Source organism: Leucopleurus acutus (assembly GCF_964270905.1).
Source record: "Leucopleurus acutus genome assembly, chromosome: 13".
Lineage (NCBI taxonomy): Eukaryota > Metazoa > Chordata > Mammalia > Artiodactyla > Delphinidae > Leucopleurus > Leucopleurus acutus.
This window is the reverse complement of record NC_139155.1, coordinates 38,855,085-38,879,218: the sequence shown is the minus strand read 5'-3', so window position 1 is coordinate 38,879,218 and position 24,134 is coordinate 38,855,085. Positions and strand designations below refer to the sequence as shown.

Sequence of the window (24,134 nt, the reverse complement as noted above, 5' to 3'; positions counted from 1 at the left end):
CACCAAAAAAAAAAAAAAATATATATATATATATATATCTTAAACCCACGCAAACTACACAGGGACGTTCCCATATAAAAATAGCCCTTCAAGAGAGTCTAAGGGTCTGGGATCGGGAGGAAGAACCCCCAGAGCATTTAGCCTTGAAGGCCAGTGGGGCTTGAGTGTAGGAGCTCCACGGGGCTGGGAGAAATGGAGACTCTACTCTTGGAGGGCACACACGAGGTCTCAAGTGCACTGGGACCCAGCACAAAGCAGTACCTCCACAGGAGCCTGGCTAAACCTACCTAGGGGTCTTGGAGGGTCTTGTGGGGAGGCAGGGGTTGGATGTAGCTCACTGTGGGGGTGAGGACACTAGTAGCAGAGGCCCCAGGGAATATTAATTGGCATGAACTCTCCCAGAGGTCCCCATTTCAGCACCAAGGCCCAGCCCCACCCAACAGCCTGCAGGTTCCAGTGCTGGAATGCCTCAGGCCAAACAACCATCAAGACAGGAATACAACCCACCCATCAGCAGACAGGCTGCCTGTCCAAGTCGTACTAAGTCGTACTAAGCTTGCAGGCATCCCAAAACACACCTCCCGACATGGCCTTGCCCACCAGAGGGACAAGACCCAACTCCACCCACAAAAGGGCAAGCACCATTCCCTCCCACCAGGAAGCCTGCACAAGACCCTGGATCAACCTCACCCACCAGGGGGCAGACACTAGAAGCAAGAGGAACTACAGTCCTGCAGCCTGCAGAAAGGAGACTACAAACACAGTAATTTAGACAAAATGAGATGACAAAGAAATATGTTGCAGACGAAGAAGCAAGATAAAGAACCTACAACAACAACTAAATGAAGAGGAGATAGGCAATCTACCTGAAAAAGAATTCAGAGTAATGATAGTGAAGATGATCCAAAATCTCGGAAAAAGGATGGAGACAGACTGAGAAGATACAAGAAATGTTTAACAAAGAGATAGAAGATCTAAAGAACAAACAAACAGAGATGAACAACTGAAATGAAAAATATACTAGAAGGAATCAATAGCAGAATAACTGAGGCAGAAGAACGAATAAGTGAGCTGGAAGACAGAGTGGTGGAAATCACTTCTGCAGAACAGAATAAAGAAAAGCAAATGAAAAGAAATGAAGACAGTTTAAGAGACCTCTGGGACAACATTAAACTCACCAATATTCACATTATAGGGGTCCCAGAAGAAGAAGAGAAAGAGAAAGGGCCTGAGATTATATATTAATTATAATATTATATTGTATTATATTAATCAAACTGACAAAAATTAAATACAAAGGAAAAATATTAAAAGCAACAAGGAAAAAGCAACAAATAACATACAAGGGAATCCCCATAAGGTTATCAGCTAACTTTTCAGCAGGAACTCTGCAGGCCAGAAGGGAGTGGTACAATATATTTAAAGTGATGAAAGGGAAAAACCTGCAGCCAAGAATACTCTACCCAGCAAGGCTCTCATTCAGATTCAACAGAGAAATCAAAAGCTTTACAGGGAAGCAAAAGCTAAGAGAATTCAGCACCACCAAACCAGCTTTACAACAAATGCTAAAGGAACTTCTCTAGGCAGGGAGGAAAATAAAGAGGCCACATCTAGAAATAAGAAAATCACAAATGGGAAAGCTCACTGGTAGAGGCAAAAATACAGTAAAAGGGGGAAATCATCCACACACAAATATGATATCTAAATCAGCAGCCATGAGCAGAGGAGAGTACAAATGCAGGAAATGGGAATTGCATTTGAAATGAAGAGACCAGCAACTTAAAACAACCTTGTATATACATAAACTGCTATTTCAAAAGCTCATGGGGAATGCAAACCAGAAAACTACAATAGATAACACACACACAAAAGAAAAAGCAACCCAAACACAATACTAAAGATGGTCATCAAGCCACAAGAGAAGAGAACAAAAGAGGAAGGGAAGAAAAAAGACCTACAAAAACAAACCCAAAGCAATTAAGAAAATGGCAATAGGAACATACATATCAATAATTACCTTAAATGTAAATGGATTAAATGCTCCAACCAAAAGACATAAACTGGCTGAGTGGATACAAAAACAAGACCCATATATATGCTGTCTACAAGAGATCCACTTCAGACCTAGAGGCACATATAGACTGAAAGTGAAGGGTTAGAAAAAGATATTCCATGCAAATGGAAATGAAAAGAAAGCTGGAGTAGCAATACTCATATCTGACAAAATAGAATTTTAAATTAGAAATGACAATGAAGGACACTACATAATGATCAAGGGATCAATCCATGAAGAAGATATATAGTTCTGGATGTCCTAGCCACAGCAATCAGAGAAGAAAAAGAAATAAAAGGGCTACAAACTGGAAAAGAAGAAGTGAAACTGTCACTGTTTGCAGAGGGCATGATACTTTACATAGAAAATCCTAAAGATGGCACCAGAAAACTACTAGAACTCATCAATGAATTTGGTAAAATTGCAGGATACAAAATTAATACACAGAAATCTCTTGCATTCCTATGCACTAACAATGAAAGATCAGAAAGAGAAATTAAGAAAACAATCCCATTTACCATTGCATCCAAAAGAATAAAATACCTAGGAATAAACCTACCTAAAGAGGCAAAAGACCTGTACTCAGAAAATTATAAGATACTGATGAAAAAAACTTAAAGGTGACACTAACAGATGGAGAGATATACCATGTTCTTGGATTGGAAGAATCAATATTGTGAAAATGACTAGACTACCCAAAGCAATCTCCAGATTCAATGTAATCCCTATCAAATTACCAATGGCATTTTTCACAGAATTAGAATAAAAAATTTTACATTTGTGTGGAAACACAAAAGACCCTGAATAGTTAAAGCAATCTTGAGAAAGAAAAACAGAGGTGGAGGAATCAGGAGCCCTGAATTCAGACTATACTACAAAGCTACAGTAATCAAAACAGTATGGTACTGGCACAAAAGCAGAAATACAGATCAATGGAACAGGGTAGAAAGTCCAGAGGTAAACCCATGCACCTACGGTCACCTAGTCTATGACAAAGGAGGCAAGAACATACAATGGAGAAAAGATAGTCTCTTCAGTAAGTGGTGCTGGGAAAACTGGACAGCTACATGTAAAAGAATGAAATTAGAACACTCCCTAACACCATACACAAAAATAAACTCAAAATGGATTAAAGACCTAAATGTAAGGCCAGATACTATAAAACTCTTAGAGGAAAACATTGGCAGAACACTCTCTGACATATATCGCAGCAATATCTTTTTTGATCCACCTCCTAGAGTAATGAAAATAAAAACAAAAATAAATGAATGGGACCTGATTAAACTTAAAACTTTTGCACAGCAAAGGAAACCATCAACAGAAAGAAAAGACAACCCAAAACATGTTAGAAAACATTTGCAAATGAAGCAACTGACCAAGGATTAATCTCCAGAATACACAAGCTGCTCATGCACCTCGTTATCAAAATACAAATAAGCCAATCATAAAATGGGCAGAAGACCTAAATAGACATTTCTCCAAAGAAGACATATAGATGACCAAAAAGCGCATGAAAATCTGCTCACCACTGCTAATTATTAGAGAAATGCAAATCAAAACTACAATGATACCTCACCTCACACCAATCAGAATGGCCATCATCAAAAAGTCTGCAAATAACCAATGCTGGAGAGGATTTGGAGAAAAGGGAACCCTCTTGCGCTATTGGTGGGAATGTAACTTGATACAGCCACTGTGGAGAACACTATGGAGGTTCCTTAAAAACCTAAAAATAGAACTACCATACGACCCAGCAATCCCACTACTGGGCTTATACCTTGAGAAAACCATAATTCAAAAGGGTACCTGCACCCCAGTGTTCATTGCAGCACTGTTTACAATAGCCAGGACATGGAAGCAACCTAAATGTCCATTGACAGAGGAATGGATAAAGAAGAAGTGGTACATATATACAATGGAATATTACTCAGCCATGAAAAAGAACGAAACAATGCCATTTGCAGCAACATGGATGGACCCAGAGATTGTCATACTGAGTGAAGCAAGTCGGAAAGATAAAGACAAATATCATATGATATCACTTATATGTGGAATCTAAAAAAATGGTACAAATGAACTTACAAAACAGAAACAGAGTCACAGATGTAGAAAACAAACTTATGGTTACAAGGGGGAAAGTGGGGAGGCAGGGAAGAGAGATAAATTGGGAGATTGGGATTGACACATATACACTACTATATATAAAATAGATAACTAATAAGGACCTGCTGTATAACACAGGGAACTCTTCTCAATACTCTGTAATGACCTATATGGGAAAAGAATCTAAAAAAGAGTCGATATATGTATATGTATAACCGATTCACTTTGCTGTACAGCAGAAACTAACACAACATTGTAAATCAACTATACTCCAATAAAATTTTTTTAAAAAATAAAACATTACTGAAGCTCATCCTACAAAAAGCATCTATCAAATAAGAAGCAGGATGAGATGATGTCCAAGGTCTCTTCCAGCTATAACATGAGAATTTGATATGTGAAAAAGCCTTATTGTATTTTTAATAAATAAAAAGTTGGCAATTTTGTTAATTTTTTTTAAAAAGGAGGATAAATTTCTTATTATTAGAAATAATAATAATTATAAAACAAGCAAAAGATCTTTCTGTCCATGCCATCTTAGTCTTGAGCACTCCAGAAGAAGAAAGTAATTATCAACTAAACATTTCTTGCTAGAAAGGAACAAAGGCCAAATCAGCCCTAGAATGGTTAGTTGAGCATCTTACTTGTTTTAACATCTTACTTGTTTTTGCATCTTACTTGTTTAGCATCTTACATGTTGAGTTCTTTAAAAGAAATATTCAAGATTTATGTCTACCTTGAAAGTTCTGGGGTTAGGATCAATTTAATTTGGAGGGTGTAGAAGTACAAAGTGCTGGAATTATCAATTTTGTCAAAGAGAGGAAAGAACTTTTCTTATGATATTGATAGTTAAAAGGAACAAACTAAACCAGTCTACCTCCTTGGGCATTTTTACAATAAACACAAATCAGCAGGACTTTGATAGGCCATCAGGTTTAAAAACAAAATCTCTAGTTAGTCTGTTATTGCACAAATGCACTTTTTTAAAAACAAGATATTATGGATCACTGATGTTTACAAAACCAAAACAACTCACCGAGTTTTCCATCTGCCATTGTTTCATTTCATGGGGGAAAATGGCTTGTTTCTAAAGCTTGGGGATTCCTATACGAATATATTACTCAGAATAGACTTTTCCTTTTATTAAGTGCCCAAATTATTTCCTTTATTGTTCATGCAGGGACAATGGCAGAAGTTAGAAAAGATGCGTCCACATCTCCTATGACAACAGGAAGCCAAAAGGAGCTTGTAATCACAACCACAGCATCATTGCAACATGACACTCCCCGGTAAGTTTCGGGGATTCTTTGTTTTAATATTCTGCAGATAAGAACTTTTTTTGAGTTATTTAATAAGTATTGAAAAATCTTGACAATTGTTAATGCCTCCTACTCAAGAGAGAGGCCCTTATTTGGAAGCATCTAGATATGACCAGGTTGAACTCATGGAGCCCTTTCCTTTATGCATGCTTTTCCTTAATTGATAATGGCAATTGACAAGGATTTCCACAGAAACACAAAGCTAATCCTGCCTTTCATCAAAAAATCTGTTTAGCAGCAGGTCCTTCCCAACTTATCATGGAATGGTTATACACTTGGACTGTAAGCTTAACTAACTGAATTCATTGATATTAAAAACTGTAGTGGGTTTTGTACTACAGTTAAGTGACTGTCAACATTTACTTATACCAGAGACATTTGAGGAGTTAATACTTTGATCAGCCTTTTCTGGAGTCAGGAAAAGAACTATGTTATTAAAATTTCTCATATCTAATAAGCCAACTCCCATATTATACATTTAAGGCTGAATATATAAACATCAACACCAAAAGGGCTTGGTTTATGTTTCCTTGGGGATATGATTGAGCACTTAAATTCCTAGCATCTTATCAGATAAATACAGATTTTAAGACTTAATTAAGAACTTTTGGGAAATGACTCTTAACACAGAGGATAATAATAATGGCTATCATCTATTAAGAATCTACTATGTGCCCAGCCCTTTGTACGCATTATCTGATTTAATCTTCATCACAGCCTATGAGGTGGTACTACTATCATACTCATTTTAAAAATCGGGAAACTAAGGTTCAGAGAGATTGAGTGACTTGCCTAAGGTCATATAGCTAGTAAGAGGTAGAGCCAGCATTTCAGACTCCAAAGCCGATGATCTTAAATATTATAATAGTTGACAATGACAACATCCCTATTTTGGAAGCCACCCACAGCCAAAAGAAAATTTAACTAGTTTACCACATTCTTTGTCCATTACTCCTTTCTTTTATTTTTAATGCTACCATGCATGGCATTTTGCCAAAGACCTACAGTGAGTTGTGGCTCTGAAAGGTTGATGGGGCTTCCACCTTGGACCACTTAACATTGTGGCTGAACGCTTGTGCTCAGAGAGGATCCATCCTAGCTCATCTTGAGGGATTTCTTTGGAGGAGTTATAGGTAAAGAGGAAAGACAATCTGGATTTTCAAACTTAATGAATTTTCCTATCTTTGACACTAAGATCTTCAATGAGATCTTTAACACTACTCTAATGTGTTTTTGATGATTGCACTTCAGTTTAGAGAAAAGCATGAAATAGAAGAATAAAATGTTTCCCCAGTAAGGATTTTATAGTACATCCTCAGCACACATTTTCTGAAATGGCCATATCAACTTTGTAGAGTTTTACAAGCCCAGGTTAAAATTGCTGTGAAGACTCATATCTACAAACCTTAAAAAAAGGATTCTTTATCTATTAGTTCTTAATGCTGCAGTTCAGCTAAATACAGATTCTCAGAAGCTTCTTAAATAATGAGGATTTGGCTAAACAAAACAATGTGCAGCACACCAGATTTTATCCTTAGAAGTGCTTGATGGCCTATTATAGGTCTATTATACAAAGTGCAGAGTTGAAAAAATAAGATTCAGTACTATGAAAATCAGTTACCAGGAAGGCACAGTGGTTGCTTTCCAGACTTCAGAATCAAGATTATTTGATTTATTTTTATTTCAAAGTGTAGAAAAGGCATTTTTTATAGACTGCTTTTACATATAAACTCTTAACGCAAGAGGAAAGCCTGTTGTTCTTCATTCCAAGAAACCTTTGAAAGTACTGAGGAGAACAAGAATAAAAGTCCTTTCCCTGTCCACCCTAAATTCCAAGAATTTTCAAGACCTGCAGAAAAGGATGGGGATGGGACAGATGCCAGTGGGCGACAGGTTTCCTTTGTTCTCTGAAAAGTGCTGGCATCTATAAGAGTCCCATGTGGGTCCATGTGCAGGTGATAAAACCTAGCTTGGCAAAGTCATCTTTCTCATTCACAGTGTACGTTGTTAATTGTTCTCTCTGCTGCGTGTCAATGTAATGTGAAATTTTCATTCTGCATTCAAGATGGGAGAAGTTGTGGCTGAAAATGTTAACATTTGCATTTTTATTTGTTGATTTATTTAAAGGACAGCCTCTCCTACAGCAATCCATCACTTGGTGACACCCCAAATGTGAATAATGTATTGTAGACTTGTGGTTACAATGTGTAATAAGTGCTAGAGACAGTAAAGGAATGTTAATTATGTTGCAAATGTAATATTTATTGACGCATAAAGTTTATTGCTTTCGAGGTTCAATAATACTGACCAGAGGACATTAATATCACTTATCCTGATTTTAGCAGGGCACCTTTGTATGTGGAAATATTCATCTATCTCATGCTAACAAAATAAATATGTAATTTACAGCACAAGCAAAGAGGGCTTTATAATAGTTTTCTGTGCTGAGACCTGCAGTGCTTCTCTCTTTCCATCTTACTTCCGGCCTCCAATACTGATCACACACCCCTGAGCTGTCCAAGAAAGTAAGCACAGTGGGCATCTCAGTACAGGAGGGTGGCACCACTGAACTAAACAATGCCTTGCATTTCTGCTTGCCTGGAACAGGCAACACCCACAGACCATTCCACCAGGAGAGAGAACTGGAGGGGCTTTTCTCTGTCATTCTGAACACCTGGTGGGTAGGTGAGCCTTTGCTCAGAAAGTTGAACAAATACACTGAGTCAGAGTTTACCGATTCTACTTGATCCTCAGGTCTCCAATGTGGAGCCAGAGCTGGGCAAGTTACCAATGAATTTGGTATAGCACAAATGTTGCTGATAATTACCCCTTTTGTACCTTGCAGAATTAGTTGTGTCCATTGCCAGCATACAGACCTTATAAGAAATCTCTGAGACCCGGAGCAAAAGAAGTTAACGTTAATTAACAACCATCAGCTGTAATTGTCATCCCCATTAAGATGCAGAATTATGTATTTCTTCATTATAAATAAGCTTTCTAATTGTACTTGATGTATGCCAATTTCATCAAACAGTATACTTGCAACAGGCAGATATTTGCATTAAGGTAGCTTTGGATCTTCAAATCTTTTATTTCAAATTTGACCAAGGAAAAAACTCTGTTGCATGCAGTATATTTTTTCTATGTTGGTGTCTTTTTTCTATTCAGGTATGTAAATCTGGAACATTTTATATTAAAATGAAGACTATCTTCTGGGATTGTTCAGTGAAACAGATATCTTGTCACTGTTTAAAATACCGGTGGAGTTTCTATCTCTCAGTCATATGACAGCGCAATAATGATTCCTTCCAAACTGATAGACAGAGGCAAATACCAGGCCTGCAGCGGCAGGCTTACACGCTCAGCCCCTGAAGTAAAAGGTTACTAAGGCTCCTTCTCTCTGTTCTTTCCTGACTCGTAAGAGTTAAGACTGGTACTCTTGACCTCTTTTTTTATTTTTCCCTGTGAGATGTGAAGAGAGAAAGACTGATCTCACCAAATCATGCCCAATTAGTGAATTTTTGGAACTGGAACTGTAGTTAGCCTATTTCTAGGAAGCACTGTTCACCTCACTACTCTAGGTTTTTTCAGAAAGATTCGTTTTTATCACAACACCAAGTTGATGGCTTTTGTTTTACTTGTTTGGTTTGTTTTTTGAGCTATGTCAAGAGGGATGATTTTGTAGAGCTTGTTTTTTTGTTGAGGGAGGTTGGAAAATATTTGTGTATGTGCTTTGAAGGACTTAATAGCTTATTTGGGGAACTTTTAAAAAATAATAGCTTAATTTGTTCTTTTTTTTTTTTAAGACCTTGTTCCTTTGCTGTCAGACCATACGCTTTATGTGTTCTGAAATTTTTGCTGTAAGTTTCCACCTTGCCGAGCTTTCTATAGAGCAATTCCCAGTGCACAGTCATGCTCACAGGCAACTGTTCACACACGGCTGACTTGAAGGTGGCTTGTGGAGACTCCTTGCCCACTGAGTTTGAGATTGAGGGACCCAGGCTCAGAATATTGGGAACCTGATACCACACTCTGCCAACCCAGGCTGGAAGGATCCAAGTACCCTGCAATCTAAAACTTAAACTTCTGTCTTGAAGACAGTGTTTTTCTATGTCTTCTTTGGGAAAATGTCTATTCAGGTCCTTTGCCCATTTTTTCATCAGACTCTTTGCTTTTTGCTGTTGAGTTGTAAGAGTTCCTTATATATTTTGGATATTAACCCCTTATCAGATGTATAGCTTGCAGATATTTGAATCCCAATCTGTAGGTTGCCATTTCACTTTGTTGAATGTTTCCTTTGCGGTGCAGAAGCTTTTTTATTTGATGTAGTCCCACTGGTTTATTTTTGCTTTTGTTGCTTGAGCTTTTGGTGTCACACGCAAAAAATCATTTTGAAGGCTAATGTCAGGAGTTTTCTCCCTGTGTCTTCTTCTAGGAGTTTTACAGTCGCTGGTCTTACATTTCAGTCTTTAATCCATCTTGAGTTGATTTTCGTGTATAGTGTAAGATGAGGGTCCAGTTTCATTCTTTTGCATGTGGATATTCAGTTTTCCCACATGTTGTCCTATTTATTGAAGAGGTTATCCTTTCCCCGTTGCATATCTTGACACCCTTGTTGAAAATCAATTGACCATTTATGCTTGGGTTTATTTCTGGGCACTTGACTCTCTCCAGTGAGTCTATGTGTCTTTTTTTATGCCAGTACCATACTGTTTGTAATATAATTTGAAATCAAGAAGTGGGATTCCTCCAACTTTGCTCTTCTTTCTCAAGATTGCTTTGGCTATTCGGAGTCTTTTGTGGTTCCATATGAATTTTAAGGTTGTTTTTCCTATTTCTACAAAAAATTTCTTTGGAATTTTGTTAGAGATTACATTGAATCTGTATATCACTTTGGGTAGTATGGCTATTTTAACAATTTTAATTATTTTAATCCATGAACACAGGATATCTTTCCATTTACTTGTGTCTTTTTCAACTCTTTTCTCCAATGTTTTATAGTTTTCAGTGTACAAATCTTTTACCTCCTTGATTAAATTTATTCCCAAGTATTTTATTCTTTCTTATGCTATCATAAATGAGATTTTTTTCTTGATTTCCTTTTCTGATAGATCATTGTTGGTGTAAAGAGACACAACTAATTTTTGTATCTTGATTTTGTATCCTGCAGCTTCACCAAATTCATTTATTAGTTCTAACAGGTTTTTTGTGTGTGTGGAGTCTTTAGGGTTTCCTACATATAAAACCATGTCATTCAAAGAGATAATTTTACTTCTTAACTATTTGGATGTCTTTTACTTCTTTCTTTCTTCTGATCCCAAATTTCATTGTTTTTTCATTTTCTCACACTGTGTGAAACTTGAAGTTTGTTCTTAGGTGTAGGCACTAAGCCTATAAAATTCTGATTTAGAGTAGGAATCCGACAAACTTACTTTAAGAGTTAGAATTTGGGGGTTTTTTTGTTTGTTTTTTTTTTTTGCGGTAGGCGGGCCTCTCACTGTTGTGGCCTCTCCCGTTGCGGAGCACAGGCTCCGCCTGCGCAGACTCAGTGGCCATGGCTCACAGGCCCAGCCGCTCCGCGGCATGTGGGATCTTCCCGGACCGGGGCACGAACCCGCGTCCCCTGCATCGGCAGGTGGATTCTCAACCACTGCGCCACCAGGGAAGCCCTAGAATCTGTTTTTATAACTTGATAGGAAGAAACTTAGTCTTACACAGAAGGGGAAGTGCTGTGTTTCTATTACACACAACAGCCAAATTGCAACGCTTTCTTGCACTTGTGCCCAGAATCCTAACTGTAACAAAATCCTTTTTTTAAAAAATCAGACTTTTTTCTCACCTGTACATTCACACAAATATTTTTAGAACTTAACCAGATCCCCTCATGTGCCTAGCACATAATGTGTTATCCTTCCAAGGTAGAGAAAGAGGAACTAAATTAAAATCCCAAACCTCAAACTAGAGCCTTACAGGCACTACTTGGGTTTATGTGGTAGGTTTGAATAGCAGAACTCACTGCTGCTATACAATAGAGCACATGAGTGGTGACCATATGTGGCAATACTGGCTACTATTCACTGAATGCCTATTATGTATCAGATCTTGTGTTGGGCAAGTTCGGCTATGTCCTTTCACAATATATGTTCATACAAATTACGTATCATTGTAAAGCTCTTTCTAATGACTATTAAAATTCATTTTCAAAGTATTAGATAGATTTTCTTCTTAGATTTTTTTCAAAATGATTTCCAAAAGTGTGGGCTTCTAGGCCAAGAACTATCATTTTAGCTTTATATGCCCTCCGAATAATAGTTTACACACTACACACAATCAAAATGCTATTTACTATAACTTTTCCATTTTGTGTATATTGCAAATAACAAAATAAAATTGAATGATATATTGCACATAAATGATGACAATAAAAAGGGATAATCCAAAAACTTCAGAAAATAATTGGTTGAATATGTAAAAGAAAATATGAAGTTATAAATACACCTGTCTTCCTTATCAGGAGGATGAAAAGTCCAGCCATTCAAAAGGATTTTTATTGAAGCTAGGTTGATAAATTGAAATTCCCTGCTGGCAGGTACATTACTACCAAGAACAGCTGAATGCATGGAAATTTTTAGGTGTTTGATGAAAAGATGTTCCTTTTAATTAAGCCATGATTTGGGGGTGTTACTGTAATAATTCCCACTGTTAAAAGCCGTTAATATAATCATCCATTCCTCTTGCAAACACTGCTTATAGAGTGTGTAAATTAAGAAAACAGAAACAAATAGGCTAAGTAGAAATAATAAAGACACAGTGTAATTCCAAGAAATGAATTCAGTTTGAGGAATCTTGTCAAGACACTCTTGACATAGGATGAACTTACAGTAGGGAAAGTGTACATTACAACAGTTTATGCTTACTAGCCACTTAGAGTTCTAGTCCTTGGCTTCAGGAAATCTCTCTAAATTCTAGGGGAAGGGATTATAAGAGCTATTTTATTGCTCACACTTTTCTATATCTTCCAGATATTCTATAACAACAATGTATTACGTAGTTTTAAAAACAATATTTAAAAAGAAACAAAGGGCACACATTTATAGGAGGTAAACCCATTTCAAAATTTTATACTCTGTAGTTCCAAGTAGTTGCAAAAAATCTAAGGTTACCCTTGGAACATAAGACATAATTATGTTATTTCTTTGTTGAGCCAGCAGTAGGTGAGGATTATGCTTCCTGGTGGGTCTTCTCCAGGGCACTGAATTCTGGAAAATGCTGCAATTAGTGACATCTGTTCAGTATTGCCAGTTCCTGCTATCATTTCAGTTTTTGGCCTCGTCAACTGCTGTTTTAGACTTGTGCCTTTGGTCCAAGATTATCAAATTCCCTTCACTTCAATGTTAAGAAACATTTGTTGAGTGCCACTTGCTGTCCTAGGCACTTAAATGCTTTTATAAAAATTCTTTTATGGGGGCTTCCCTGGTGGTGCAGTGGTTGGGAGTCCACCTGCCGATGCAGGGGACACGGGTTCGTGCCCCGGTCCGGGAAGGTCCCGCATGCCGCGGAGCGGCTGGGCCCGTGAGCCATGGCCGCTGAGCCTGCGCATCCGGAGCCTGTGCTCCGCAACGGGAGAGGCCACAACAGTGAAAGGCCCACGTAACCGCAAAAAAAAAAAAAAATTCTTTTATGTATGTTACCTAATGTGATCCTCACAATCATGAGAAAACAAAGCTCAGAGAGGCAATAGAACATTTAAGAGCCCAGGGGTAATAATTATAACACCTAGGTTTATAGGCCGAGGTTTGAATGCTAGCCTATGTGGTTTTGAACAAATCACTTAGTTTAATCTATAAAATGGGGGTAATAATATCTCCCTCATAGTCTGGTCATGATGGTTAAGCAACATAGTTTATATAAAGTACTTAGCAGAGTCTTGGTACCTGGCTAATAGTAGTTGTCATTGCAGAACTTCCCAGGACCGTACAAGCAATAAGAAACAGAGCTCAGATTTGGACCTTGCCCTTGTAATTCTAAACTCCATGTGCGTTCCCTGACAAAAGGTTAGGAATAGGGTTAGACTCATCTCAGAGGTGGGCGATAGGGTTGTTTGTTTTAATATTCACCATGGAAACGTGCTTACAAACATGGCTGAACCTGATTCCTCATGTGAAAATTAGAGTATTAATAACTGCCTTGCAAATTTGCTCAGAGGATTAAAGGTGACTAGGTATCCAAAGCCTTAACTTGATTCTGGGCCACAGTGTGCCCTCAGTGTTAGCTTCGTTCTCTATGCTCTGGGCAACAAGATTTTGGGGGGCACCTGGAGCACAGTACATGTGAATGACACAGGCTCCCCCTTGCCAAATGCACTGAGTGACAGTGTTGTGCAGAAATGTGGCTTAGAAGCAAACTGAATAACCCTGCATTCAAAGTTATTGATAATGGATTTCTTCTCATAATTAGCTCTTTGTAAAAATTCTGAAAGGGCTTAATTCCCTTCAGTGCCGTGGTTCTAAAATCTATCTGCACATTGAAATCACTTAGGAACCTTTGACAAGGTACCTGTTTCTAGGCCTCACCTGGATTCATTGAACCAGATTAATTGAACCAGGCGGATTCTCAACCACTGCGCCACCAGGGAAGTCCCTGCATTGGGATTTGATTGCTTAGATAACATCTCACAATGGTTTTCACTTAGTATAGAATATATACCACTCCATTATCTTGTGTTCAGCCATATCATAGAGCTTCTTCTACTTAGGCCTATGGCCAGTTCTTTGTTTTGGTTTTCTCAAATTAAAAATCCTTGCATGTAGACAGGCAACATGGCTCACAGGAAAGGCCTTGAGAATTAAAGTCCAAAGACCTGTATTCATCCTGCCTCACAGCTTAGCAGTAGCAAAGCCTTGGCAAAGTCCCTTGACCACATGGAACCTCAGTTTTCCAGCTGTCCATCCTATGTCTGAACCATACCCTTTGTTTAGAGATGAAATCACAATGAAAACATGTACATCTGTCTCTCGATTTCAGAGTAATTTACACATTTTGAGGAGAAAATAATAAAGAGATGAGTATTTTCAAAAATAATTAAATATGGACTTCCCTAGTGGCACAGTGGTTAAGAGTCGCCTGTCAATGCAGGGGACACGGGTTAGAGCCCGTGCTCCGCAACAAGAGAAGCCACTGCAATAAGAAGCCCACACACCACAACGAAGAGTAGCCCCTGCTCGCTGCAACTAGAGGAAGCCCACGCGCAGCAACAAAGGCCCAACACAGCCAAAATAATAATAATAATTAATTAATTTTTAAAAATTAAGTAACTGATTTCAGAATAACATGGTTTAAACTTCTCTTCGAAATCTTCGGGTTTTCCGCTGGCCGGTAGTTTAGAAATGCTAAGTAGATGAGCAAACTTGGCACCACGTCATTCATAGCACAGGGAAGAGCCATTCCTCGGATATCTTTGGCCTTCCCAGTTGACAGGGGGCCAGGTATAATTTACGTTTCCTGAGATTATGCTCCGTGAACATGTGTTTACTGAAGGTTTTTTCTTTTTTAGGTTTAAACGAAACTGTGTCTGGAAAACATTAGATTTTACTTTAGGAAGGACACTAGGAGAAAAACAGAAAGAAGTTAGTCCCCTTGAAGTCCAAATTGAGGTCATTAGTCATATTGAAAAAGGTTATTGTATATTAGTGTAGGCTACATGCTTTGCCTTAGGAAAAGAATGGTCAGGATTGTGCATGATAGTGCCAAGTATGCCACTGAGTAAATCAAAGACATTATCAATGAGAATACTTACAGTGAAGAGAACAGAATAATGTAGTAGTTAATGGTCATTGACTAATGCATTTTCAGCTCAGTTGGACACTTTTGTACACTGTTTATATATTCAAATATATGTATTGATATGTGTATATATACCACTTTTAACATATTTAACACTTTTCATATTTTCCCCATAAATTATTTGCTTTTGATATTAATAAGCTCCCCCCCAAAAAAGATATGACAGTCCTTTATTTTCTTTCAATCTACCTTCTCTTTATTTCTTGTGGAGAAATTCATTTTAACATTTTGTATTACCTGTAAACTTTTGTGAGTTTAACCACAAAACTTAAGAGACAGGTACATATGAAAGTTATTTGTAAATAATAAAGGGAAACACATAAATATTTTATTTATGTGTTTATGTGTAATTAAGGCTAATTATTTATGTGTAATTAATTTATGTGTTTATTTATGTGTTAAATATTTTATTTATGTGTTTATTTATGTGTAATTAAGGCTAATAATTTATGTGTAATTAATTTATGTGTTTATGTGTAATTAAGGCTAATTATTTTCATTAGCCTTAAGACTTATGGGATATGTCTTCTATATCTTTATAGGGAATATGAATGAGCCACTTGCTGTACAAATCCTAACATTATCCATAAAAGAAAGAGTCCAAGTTGGTCTTGAAGCTCAAGAGTAATTGGCCATTGCATTACCTGTTTACTTACCAAGCATTTCATTGATTTTCTTTCTGTCGTGGGTGCATACTAAAGTAAGACTGTTACTGAGATTGAAAGCGCATCATCTCGTTGCTTTGTACTTGTCCTTAAATGCTATAAAATGATCAACTTGTCTGGAATGTAAGCCTCTTGGCCAGCAAGGAGAGAGTAATTACTATTATACATGAGAGGCTGTTTCTTCCTTTGGGAAAGCTGGAAAATTCTGAGGTGGATTGTGACTTGTATTAGAATAGGGACGCTGCTTCAGGATTTCCCTGTCACAGGACATGGGCTACTTGAAAACCAGAGCCAATCATTAGAGCCGAGAAGGCTCCAGCCTAATACCAGGATGGCAAGTTATTTAGAAAGCAGACCAACCTTGTATACAATTGCATGTCTTGTAAAAGCCTTGCGGGCAGTTGTGTTTCTTAGCGTACATGGAGAATTCATCCTTTATACATTTTTTTTTTTTTGTGGTACGCGGGTCTCTCACTGTTGTGGCCTCTCCTGTTGCGGAGCACAGGCTCCAGACACACAGGCTCAACGGCCATGGCTTACGGGCCCAGCCGCTCCGCGGCATGTGGGATCTTCCCGGACCGGGGCACGAACCCGTATCCCCTGCATCGGCAGATGGACTCTCAACCACTGCGCCACCAGGGAAGTCCCCAAGATCTTTTTTTAGCTAGTCATTGCTGGCAAAGAAATCAAAAATTCTCCTTCACACAACTACTTATTTGAAAGAGAAAAGGAAACATTGTAGTAGAGGAAGCTGTCAGTATAAGGAAATGTCTAGAATAAGTTAATAGCAAACCAGGTGGAAACAAATCGGAACTTATTATTTAAATTGGATATTTGATTAAAACGAATTTTTTAGATGAAATAAAAAGCTTACCTCCTGAAGTTTTCCATATCAGAGGTTGAAGATCAAAGATATCACAGAATTAGAATTGTAGCTTACGATCATAGATTATTTAACATTAACTTCTAAGAGATGTATTCATTTAGCCTTTACAAAAATTATGAAATACTGTGTGGCCTACAATGAACTGTTTCAAATTTACCTTCTTGCCACCACCTGCAGCCTATAGTCCAGTCAGGTTTAACTACTGAATGAGATCAATTGGCTATGACACAGGCACCCAGCTCTCACTCCCTCACCATGCCAACTCTAATCCTTTTATTTATTTATTTATTTATTTATTTATTTATTTATTTATTTATTTTTGTAAACTTTTAGAGGCCTGTTGGGTAGGAGCGAGGGGAGAGCCATTCAAGGATATGTTTGCTAAGTTGTTTTTTATTGTTTTGTTTCGGGGTTTTTTTTAATTTTTTTAAAAATTTATTTATTTAATTTATTTACTTTGGGCTGCATTGGGTCTTTGTTGCTGCATGCAGGCTTTCTCTAGTTGTGGTGAGCGGGAGCAGTGCAACGGGCTTCTCATTGCAGTGGCTTCTCTTGTTGCAGAGCACGGGCTCTAGGCATGCGGGCTTAGTAGTTGTGGTGCACAGGCTTAGTTGCTCTGCAGCATGAGGGATCTTCCCAGACCAGTGCTCAAACTCGCGTCCCCTGCATTGGCAGGCAGATTCTTAACCACTGCGCTACCAGGGAAGCCCTTGTTTCGATTTTTAATAGCAGCTTTATTGAGATGTAATTCACAGATGATAAAATTTACTCCAGAATGTATTTTTTTTGAATTTTTGAATTTTATTTTATTTTTTTATACAGCAGGTTCTTATTAGTCATCAGTTTTATCCACATCAGTGTATACATGTCAATCCCAATCGCCCAATTCATACCACCACCACCACCACCCCCCTGCTGCTTTCCTCCCTTGGTGTCCATATGTTTGTTCTCTACATCTGTGTCTCAATTTCTGCCCTGCAAACTGGTTCATCTGTACCATTTTTCTAGGTTCCGCATATATGCGTTAATATACAATATTTGTTTTTCTCTTTCTGACTTACTTCAGTCTGTATGACAGTCTCTAGATCCATCCACGTCTCAACAAATGACCCAATTTTGTTCCTTTTTATGGCTGAGTAATATTCCATTGTATATATGTACCACATCTTCTTTATCCATTCATCTGTCGATGGGCATTTAGGTTGCTTCCGAGACCTGGCTATTGTAAATAGTGCTGCAATGAACATTGGGGTACATGTGTCTCTTTGAATAATGGTTTTCTCTGGGTATATGCCCAGTAGTGGGATTGCTCGATCATATGGTAATTCTATTTTTAGTTTTTTTAAGGAACCTCTATACTGTTCTTCATAGTGGCTGTATCAATTTACGTTGCCACCAACAGTGCAAGAGCATTTCCTTTTCCCCACACCCTCTCCAGCACTTGTTGTTTGTAGATTTTCTGAGGATGCCCATTCTAACTGGTGTGAGGTGATACCTCATTGTAGTTTTGATTTGCATTTCTCTAATAATTAGTGATGTTGAGCAGCTTTTCATGTGCTTCTTGGCCATCTGTATGTCTTCTTTGGAGAAATGTCTATTTCGGTCTTCTGCCCAGTTTTGGATTGGGTTGTTTGTTATTTTAATATTGAGCAGCATATGCTGTTTATATATTTAGGAAATTAATCCTTTGTGCGTTGATTTATTTGCAAATATTTTCTCCCGTTCTGAGGGTTGTCTTTTCGTCTTGATTATGGTTTCCTTTGCTGTGCAAAAATTTTGAAGTTTCATTAGGTCCCATTTGTTAATTTTTGCTTTTATTTCCATTACTCTACGAGGTGGATCAAAAAAGATCTTGCTGCGATTTATGTCAAGGAGTGTTCTTCCTCTAAGAGTTTTATAGTGTCCGGTCTTACATTTAGGTCTCTAATCCATTTTGAGTTTATTTTTGTGTATGGTGTTAGGGAGTGTTCTAATTTCATCCTTTTACATGTAGCTATCCAGTTTTCCCAGCACAACTTATTGAAGAGACTGTCTTTTCTCCATTGTATACCCTTGCCTCCTTTGTCATAGATTAGTTGACCATAGGTGTGTGGGTTTATCTCTGGGCTTTCTATCTTGTTCCATTGATCTATGTTTCTGTTTTTGTGCCAGTACCACATTGTCTTGATTACTGTAGCTTTGTAGTATAGTCTGAAGTCAGGGAGTCTGATTCCTCCTGCTCCATTTTTCTCCCTCAAGACTGCTTTGGCTATTTGGGATCTTTTGTGTCTCCATACAAATTTTAAGATTTTTTGTTCTAGTTCCGTAAAAAATGCCATTGCTAATTTGATAGGGATTGCATTGAATCTGTAGATTGCTTTGGGTAGTATAGTCATTTTCACAATATTGATTCTTCCAATCCAAGAACAGGGTATATCTCTCCATCTGTTGGTATCATCTTCAATTTCTTTCATCAGTGTCTTATAGTTTTCTGCATGCAGGTCTTTTGTCTCCCTAGGTAGTTTTATTCCTAGGTATTTTATTCTTTTTGTTGCAGTGGTAAATGAGAGTGCTTCCTTAATTTCTCTTTCAGATTTTACATCATTAGTGTATCGGAATGCAAGAATTTCTGTGCATTAATTTTGTATCCTGCAGCTTTACCAAATTCATTGATTAGCTTTAGTAGTTTTCTGGTAGCATCTTTAGGGTTCTCTATAGTATCATGTCATCTGCCAACAGTGACAGTTTTACTTCTTTGTTTCCAATTTGTATTCATTTCATTTCTCTTTCTTCTCTGATTGTTGTGGCTAGGACTTCCAAAGCTATGTTGAATAATAGTGGAGAGAGTGGACATCCTTATTTTGTTCCTGATCTTAGAGGAAATGCTTTCAGTTTTTCACCATTGAGAATGATGTTTGCTGTGGGTTTGTTATATATGGCCTAATTATGCTGAGGTAGGTTCCCTCTCTGCCCACTTTTTGGAGAGTTTTTGGCATAAATGGGTGTTGAATTTTGTCAAAAGTTTTTTCTGCATCTATTGAGATGATCATATGGTTTTTATTCTTCAATGGTGTATCACATTGATTGATTTGCATATATTGAGGAATCCTTGTATCCCTGGGATAAATCCCACTTGATCATGGTGTATGATCCTTTTAATGTGTTGTTGGATTCTGTTTGCTAGTATTTTGTTGAGGATTTTTGCATCTATATTCATCAGTGATATTGGTCTGTAGTTTTCTTTTTTTGTAGTATCTTTGTCTGGTTTTGGTATCAGGGTGATGGTGGCCGCATAGAATGAGTTTGGGAGTGTTCCTTCCTCTGCAATTTTTTGGAAGAGTTTCAGAAGGATAGGTGTTAGCTCTTCTCTAAATGTTTGATAGAATTCACCTGTGAAGCCATCTGGTCCTGGACTTTTGTTTGTTTGGAAGATTTTTAATCACAGTTTCAATTTCATTACTTGTGATTGGTCTGTTCATATTTTCTATTTCTTCCTGGTTCAGCCTTGGAAGGTTATACCTTTGTAAGAATTTGTCCATATCTTCCAGGTTGTCCATTTTATTGGCATAGAGTTGCTTGTAGTAGTCTCTTAGGATGCTTTGTATTTCTGCAGTGTCTGTTGTAGCTTCTCCTTTTTCATTTCTAATTTTATTGATTTGAGTCCTCTCCCTCTTGATGAGTCTGGCTAATGGTTTATCAATTTTGTTTATCTTCTCAAAGAACCAGCTTTTAGTTTTATTGATCTTTGCTATTTTTTTCTTTGTTTCTGTTTCATTTATTTCTGCTCTAATCTTTATGATTTCTTTCCTTCTGCTAAATTTGGGTTTTGTTAGTTCTTCTTTCTTTAGTTCCTTTAGGTGTAAGGTTAGATTGTTTATTTGAGATTTTCTTGTTTCTTGAGGTAGGCTTGTATTGCTATAAACTTCCCTCTTAGAACTGCTTTTGCTGCATCCCATAGGTTTTGGATTTTGTGTTTTCATTGTCATTTGTCTCTAGGTATTTTTTGTTTTCTTCTTTGATTTCTTCAGTGATCTCTTGGTTATTTAGTAATGTATTGTTTAGCTTCCATGTGTTTGTTTTATTTATGTTTTTTTCCCTGTAATTAACTTCTTATCTAATAGCGTTATAGTCAGAAAAGATGCTTGATATGATTTTAATTTTCTTATATTTACTGAGGCTTGATCTGTGACCCAAGATGTAATCTATCCTGGAGAACGTTTTGTGCACACTTGAGAAGAAAGTGTAATATGCTGTTTTTGGATGGAATGTCCTATAAATATCAATTAAATCTCTTTGATCTATTGTGTCATTTAAAGCTTGTGCTTCCTTATTAATTTTCTGTCTGGATGATCCGTCCATTGAGTGAGGTGTTAAAGTCCCCCATTATTATTGTGTTTCTGTCGATTTCCTCTTTTCTAGCTGTTAGCAGTTGCCTTATGTACTGAGGTGCTCCTGTGTTGGGTGTATTTATATTTATAATTGTTATATCTTCTCCTTGGATTGATCCCTTGATCATTATGTAGTGTCCTTCCTTGTCTCTTATAACATTCTTTATTTTAACATCTATTTTTTCTGATATGAGTATTGCTACTCCAGCTTTCTTTTGATTTCCATTTGCATGGAATATCTTTTTCCATCCCCGCACTTTCAGTCTGTATGTATCCCTAGGTCTGAAATGGGTCTCTTGTAGACAGCATATATGTGGGTCTTGTTTTTGTATCCATTCAGACAGCCTGTGTCTTTTGGTTGGAGCATTTAATCCATTCACGTTTATGGTAATTATTGATATGTATGTTCCTGTGACCATTTTCTTAATTGTTTTGGGTTTGTTTTTGTAGGTCCTTTTCTTCTCTTGTGTTTCCCACTTAGAGAAGTTCCTTTAGCATTTGTTGTAGAGCAGGTTTGGTGGTGCTGAATTCTCTTAGCTTTTGCTTGTCTGTAAAGCTTTTGATTCCTCCATCAAATCTGAATGAGATCCTTTCCAGGTGGAGTAATCTTGGTTGTAGGTTCTTCCCTTTCATTACTTTAAGTATATCATGCCACTGCCTTCTGGCTTGTAGAGTTTCTGCTGAGAAATCAGCTGTTAACCTTATGGGAGTTCCCTTTTATGTATTTTTTTTTTCCTTTTTTTGCAGTACGCGGGCCTCTCACTGTTGTGGACTTTCCCGTTGTTGAGCACAGGCTCCGGACTGTGCTGCAGGCTCAGCAGCCATGGCTCATGGGCCCAGCCGCTCCGCGATATGTGGGATCTTCCCAGACCGGGGCACGAACCCGTTTCCCCTGCATCGGCAGGCGGACTGTCAACCACTGCGCCACCAGGGAAGCCCCACTTGTATGTTTTTTGTCTTTTTTCCCTTGCTGCTTTCAGTAATTTTTCTTTGTCTTTAACTTTTGCCTATTTGATTACTGTGTGTCTTGGCATGTTTCTCCTTGGGTTTATCCTGTATGGGACTCTCTGCGCTTCCTAGACTTGGGTGGTTATTTCCTTTCCCATGCTGGGGAAGTTTTTGACTAGAATATCTTCAGATATTTTCTTGGGTCCTTTCTCTCTCTCTTCTCCTTCTGGGACCCCTATAATGCAAATGTTGTTGCATTTAATGTTGTCCCAAAGCTCTCTTAGGCTGTCTTCATTTCTTTTCATTCTTTTTTCTTTATTCTCTTCCACAGCAGTGAATTCTACCACTCTGTCTTCCAGGTCACTTATCCATTCGTCTGCCTCAGTTATTCTGCTTTTGATTCCTTCTAGTGTAGTTTTCATTTCAGTTATTTTATTGTTCATCTCTACTTGTTTGTTCTTTAATTCTGCTGGGTGTTTGTTAAACATATCTTGCATCTTCTCAATCTTTGCCTCCATTCTTTTTCCTAGGTCCTGGATCATCTTCACTATCATTATTCTGAATTGTTTTTCTGGGGTTTTATCTTGTTCCTTCATCTGGTACATAGCCCTCTGCCTTTTCATCTTGTCTATCTTTCGTGAATGTGGTTTTTTTCCCACAGGCTGCAGGATTGTAGTTCTTCTTGCTTCTGCTGTCTGCCCTCTGGTGTTTGAGGCTATCTAAGAGGCCTCCGCAAGTTTCCTGGTGGGAGGGACTGGTGGTGGGTAGTGCTGGCTGTTGCTCTCTGCTAATTTGTTTTTAAAGAAACTGACACCAGTGAATTGGCAATAATTGCTTAAGCACCTGTGCTTACTTGGGACAATTGTGGTGGAATATATATCTTTAAAAGTGATATTTTAAACCACCTATAATCCTTCTACCCACTGTTAATAGTTTAGTATTTGGTATATTTCCTTCTAATCCTTTTTTTTTTCTTTCACTTCTTATATACTTCTCCTTTCTTTAGACTAACTCTTTCTAAATTGCGAAATATCTGGAAGTTTAAAAAGCAAAAACTCTTCTTTGTGTTAACCATTCCATGAATAAATAAGAAAGAGGTAGGCGAGAATTAGCAGTGCTAAATAAAAGTGCATAGATAGACCTGTTAGCAAGGTTGATTGTTGGAATGAGAATGTACATGTTTCTCTCATAAGTTACCTTAGGGGTGCTACAATGTGATTGTGTTTCCAATAAAACTTCCCTCCTTTTTTCTTCTTTATTGGATCTATACACAAATTTAATCAGAAGTATAAATCACTGCTATAAACGTATGGTATATTCTAAACATGACTCCCATGTCTACCTTTTAGATGAGAAAAATATGTATTAAATTTAAATCACACTGTGAGAATGAATTTCTTTGTAGAGGAAAAAAGAGTGATTAAATGTAATCTTCCTGGTTAGGAGTAATGCGAGACAAAGGTGTTTGCTGGAGGATACCATTCCTATTTGCCAGTCGCCATGCTGTTTTGCAAGTTTTCAGAAGCAAAGGCAGCTTTGGTAAGCCATATTGCTTTACCTTCCAGGCATCTGGAGTTTGAGCTAAGAAAGAATATTATTGTCTTGCTCTTAGCCTCTCTTAAGACACCAAAGTAAGGTTGGATTTCACCTTAGCATACGCCATTTATTTATTCTCTTACTTCCTTCCTTACATTTTATCATTAACTTTGACCCAAGCAATGGACATCAGGTTCAGTTACTATACTGGCTCTATGCCAGCTCTAATGAGCCAGGAGATCCTGGCCTTCCCATCAGTCTTCATCAGTTTCAGTCTTTCTTACTGACACCTCTTGTATTTCAATATCAAATTTATTGTGCTTTTCCTTGTCATCCAATTTTCTAAATTCTTCCAAACTGGGATAGATAGTTGATCTGTCTGGGTCTTGTTACTGCCGGAGCCAGTGGCTTCCC

At 37.7% G+C, this 24,134-nt stretch overlaps 1 protein-coding gene across 4 annotated transcripts in view; it reads left to right on the top strand.

Annotated features, from left to right (window-relative positions):
• The window catches only part of KIAA1328, a gene marked incomplete at both ends in the record, with an annotated part of 383,031 nt that overhangs the window by 323,299 nt on the left and 35,598 nt on the right, over positions 1–24,134 (top strand). For all 4 annotated transcript variants that reach the window (XM_082852721.1, XM_082852723.1, XM_082852722.1 and 1 more), the window contains one exon: positions 5,337–5,445. In XM_082852721.1, coding sequence (XP_082708847.1) covers positions 5,337–5,445 — 109 coding nt within the window. The remainder of the gene's footprint in view (positions 1–5,336; positions 5,446–24,134) is intronic.